Here is a 4,180-nt window from a genome sequence, read left to right as displayed (position 1 = left end):
CGGAAAGATCCACACAGCCCCGGCCAGGCCTCGGCTTGCTCTCCTGCAGCGCGGTGGCTAAGAACACTTCCTCGAGAGGAAGCCCCTGAGTAGTATTGTCTACGCGTAGGAGCAGAACAGCTCAGTGTGACCCAGTTAGTCCCAGAAGTTGGGAGGGTCCCTGGATTAACCATGGGACTAGTCCTCAATTATTCCTTGACTCCCATTTTCTTTTAAATCATTTATCTGCACCCTGCCTTCATCACCCCAAGGGGAACCTAAAGCCGCCTTCATCATTCTAGCATGCATAGGTGGATTCCCTCCAGGCCAGGCTGGATTCTGGAGATTTGGGGTGGGGAGGAACACTTGGGCATGAAATTGGGGTCTTTGTGGGTGGGCAGGTAGTTGTGAGTCTCCTGCCTTGTGCAGGGGGTTGGACTAGATGACCCTGGAGGTCCCTTCCCACTCTATGATTCTATGATTCCCCTTGGCTGTCACACTCACAACAATCCTGAGAGGCGGGTTAGCCTGAGTGGGTGTGACTGTCCTGAGGTTATCCTCAAGCCCGAGAGCCTGGGATTTTCCCAAGGCTCATCCAGCGAACTCCCAAGACCAAATGGAGATTCGAACTTGGGCCTTGGAGATCCTCGACCAACAATCTTACTTCACTTGGGAACTATCTGGAGATTTGGGGTGGTGGAGCCTGGGGAGGGACCTCAAGCAGGGCATGATGTTGTAAAGTCCACAGTCCACAGCAGCCGCTTTCCCCTGGGGAATTGATCTCGTGGCCCGGGAGCAAAATAGCCACAGCACCCTGGCTGGCTCCCTTTTTCTCTTTCTCTCCAGCTAAGCCAGCCACCTCTTCCAGATAGATTTTGGGGGTCGCCAATGTTGGTCTGAAGCAGCAGAACCAAGTCTGAATCCCGGGGCACCTTTAAGACCAGCTGAGTTGAATTCTGGGAAGCTTCGTCAGATGCAAGTGTGCAAGGCCCCAGGATGCTTCAACCTCAAATAAAATTTTGTTGGTCATAAAGGTGCCCCTGGACTCGAACTTGGTTCTCCAGTTTCTCCAGATTCTCATGAGCTACAGAGGGCACAGCTGTGTTATTATGTAGACGTCCTTGTGCCCCAGAAATAAATTAAGGCACACTGAAGACGCCAGTCTTTTGATCCCGTTCTCTATTTAAACGGCCGTGGACCAGAATAATAGCAAATAGTAAAAAATGAAGCACTTTCCTTTGGTGGTAATGGATTGAACAGCCTTATAATATTGAAATATCCAGTGTGAAGAGAGGCAGCACGTGGACCTGGGCTTAAATGGCAAACTAGGATCTGGGAAACCTGGGTTTGAATCCCACCTGGGTGACCTTGGGCCAATTCCAAAGGTCGTTGTTGGGAGGAGAAAAGGGTGGAGTTGTGTAAGCCACCTGGGGAGAATAAATAGAATCATACTGTTGGAAGGGACCTCCTGGGTCATCTAGTCCAACCCCCTGCACTATGCAGGACACTCACAACCCTATTGCTCATCCACTGCCACCCGCCACCCCCTTGAACCTTCGCAGAATCAACCTCTCCGTCAGATGGCTCTCCAGCCTCTGCTTAAAAATCTCCAAAGATGGATAACCCACCACCTCCCGAGGAAGCCTGTTCCACAGAAACTGCTCTGACTGTCAGGAAATTCTTCCAGAGGTTTAGATGGAATTTAGAATCTTAGAGTTGGAAGGGGCCTCCTGGGTCATCTAGTCCAACCCCCTGCACTGTGCAGGACACTCACAAACCTCTTGCTCATCCACTTCTACTGGAGGTTTAGACGAATGTTTACATGCCAGTGAAGCAAGCAGTGGAGAATAATTGAGGGTAAACAATAAATAATCTGGAACAACAAATAAATAAAAAATAAATGAAGTAAACAATGAAGAATAACAGTAATTAAGAAATGATAATCAATACTTATACTGATCACTATGTAATAATAGTCAATATAATTGGAGTAAACAACAGACAAAAATACAGAGTAAATAATAAAGTGGTAAACAGTGATAAATAATAATTAATATAATTATTATTATTTAATTTATATCCCGCCTCCCCCCCGGATAAATAATTGTATGTGTATAATAACTATTAAAAAGGAGGAATAGAGAAAAATGCAGAGTCAATAATATGACAGTAAATAACAAAATGAAATATATATATTATAATAAACATGAATGAAGGGCGAGGACGTAATAAATAAAGCGTCTAATAAAGGGGTAAAGAATAAACTGGTAGAGAATAACCATGGTAAGGGAAGGTAAATGCAGGGAAGGCGCTTTTAAGAACTAGTCTTAAGGCTCAGCCACTTTCCGGCTGCAAAAGGCGATTTGCTGCATGCAGCAAAACGAGCGGCGCCCCGCTCGACACGCGTCTCCGCCCGCCCCGCCCCGCTCAGCCCACGTCACGTGTGAACAGGCCGCCGGTGACGGGTGTCCCCGCGGAGGGGGCGGGGCGGCGGGGGGCGTTCCCGGGGCTCCTCCGCCCCGCCCCGCCCGGCCCGGCCTCCTCTGGCGCCGCCGCCGCCGCCGCCGCCGCCATGGAGCGCTTCCTGGGAGGCTGCCGGGCCGCCCTGCAGGTACCAGACGCGTGTCGGGGGAGGAGCGCGTGTGGACGCGCGCCAGGAGTGCAGCACGCTCCTTTCCCCCCAATGCACTTCGCGTGCAATTGCACAGGTGCACCCAGCACCCAACCTGCCTCCTTCCCAATACTTTAGGAGCTCTCCTTTGCACAGCCCCCCTTCTCCTTGCACTCTTGGGGGGGGCATTATTGCACCCAAAGGTGAGGTGGGGTGGGGGGGGGAGTTGTTGGCTGCTCTAGCTTACTGCTCTGGGGGGCTCAGACCATGCAATTCCCCCCCTTCCCCCCCCAAAACCCCGCAGTTTATATGGCCTGCGGCACATCTTAAGGGTTCATGGCTTGGCAGTCAAGCGACTGGGGGGCACCAGGTTGGGGACCCCTGAACTGATACTGGTTTCCATTGGTTTGTTGTGCAGGGAGGGGGCACCTCCTAGCCTTATTCTGCCCACCCCCAAATTCCTCTGCCCGCTTCATGTTTTCCTATAGCCCTCCCCCCCTAAATAGTCATGAACAGAATGTGCTAGGGATGCCAGCCTCCAGGTCAAACCTGGAGGCTCCCCCAGATTTACAGCTCGTCTCCAGGAGACAGAGATCAGAGTCCCTGGAGAATGGTGGAGGGTGGACTGTAGGACAGGGGTAGTCAACCTGTGGTCCTCCAGATGTCCATGGACTACAATTCCCATGAGCCCCTGCCAGCGTTTGCTGGCAGGGGCTCATGGGAATTGTAGTCCATGGACATCTGGAGGACCACAGGTTGACTACCCCGGCTGTAGGGCACGGAACCCCCATTGAGGTCCCTGTCTTCCCCAGGTACTGTCCCCAAATATCCTGGTGCTTTCCCAACCTGGGAGCCAGCTGGAGAGGGGCCTTGTAAACTGGTCTGCGGACCACGCCCACCCCCAATTACGCACTCAGACGGGTGAGTCCAGGGACACCTTGAAGAGCAACAAAGATGAATTCCGTGCAGAGGCTTTCGTTTTTTAAACATAATTTTTAATTGAAAGTTTTTTTGAATTCATAAAAGAAAAAAGAGACAAAGCAGTAGGACAAAGAGAAAGGGACAGGAGACATCTAGAAAAGAAATGTCCAAGAATAAATGCAAGGGACGGCGGGGCTTTTCCGCAGATGCTGCGGAAAAGATGTTCTATATCTGGTGAGGTGGAACTGCCTGTGGAAGTTTACGCCTTGAAGAGAGCTCAGCAGCCCCTGGACTTGGACTCTGTTTTACTTACTTACCGACCCATTTCGTTATTTAAAACATTTCTTTCCCTTCGCCTGGAGAAAAGGGCCTTAGGTCGTTCTGTCTCGAAGAGTGGTCAAATGACAACAGCGGGCGTGATTGGATGAGGTGTGATATGCAGAGGGGGGGGGGTAATGAGAAAGGAAACCAAGGTCTTGGTATAGCCCAGGAGGCAAGTTGGCGTGAACTTCACGCCTACTTCCCCCTCTGCATATCACACCTCATTATGCCATCGGGCCTCTGAAATCACTCTGCCCTCCGAAATTGGGGGCATTTCCGCACATCTGTAAAAATAGCGTTACGCCAGCCGAATGCTGTAAACACCTTTTTCCGGTCTCACTCTTCTCT

General features: G+C 50.9%; 1 protein-coding gene across 1 annotated transcript in view; it reads left to right on the top strand.

The window, feature by feature from the left end:
* Nucleotides 1-2,447: 2,447 nt before the first annotated feature.
* The window catches only part of PRUNE1 (prune exopolyphosphatase 1), a 29,696-nt gene continuing 27,963 nt past the window's right edge, over nucleotides 2,448-4,180 (top strand). Inside the window, exon 1 of the mRNA XM_077319891.1 lies at nucleotides 2,448-2,590. Within this exon, the coding sequence (XP_077176006.1) occupies nucleotides 2,552-2,590 (39 nt within the window). The 5' untranslated portion in view covers nucleotides 2,448-2,551. The remainder of the gene's footprint in view (nucleotides 2,591-4,180) is intronic.

This window comes from Paroedura picta, chromosome 1 (genome assembly GCF_049243985.1).
Source record: "Paroedura picta isolate Pp20150507F chromosome 1, Ppicta_v3.0, whole genome shotgun sequence".
NCBI classification, from domain to species: Eukaryota; Metazoa; Chordata; class Lepidosauria; order Squamata; family Gekkonidae; genus Paroedura; species Paroedura picta.
The sequence above is the reverse complement of the archived record's forward strand: the minus strand, read 5'-3'. Positions and strand labels throughout refer to the sequence as shown.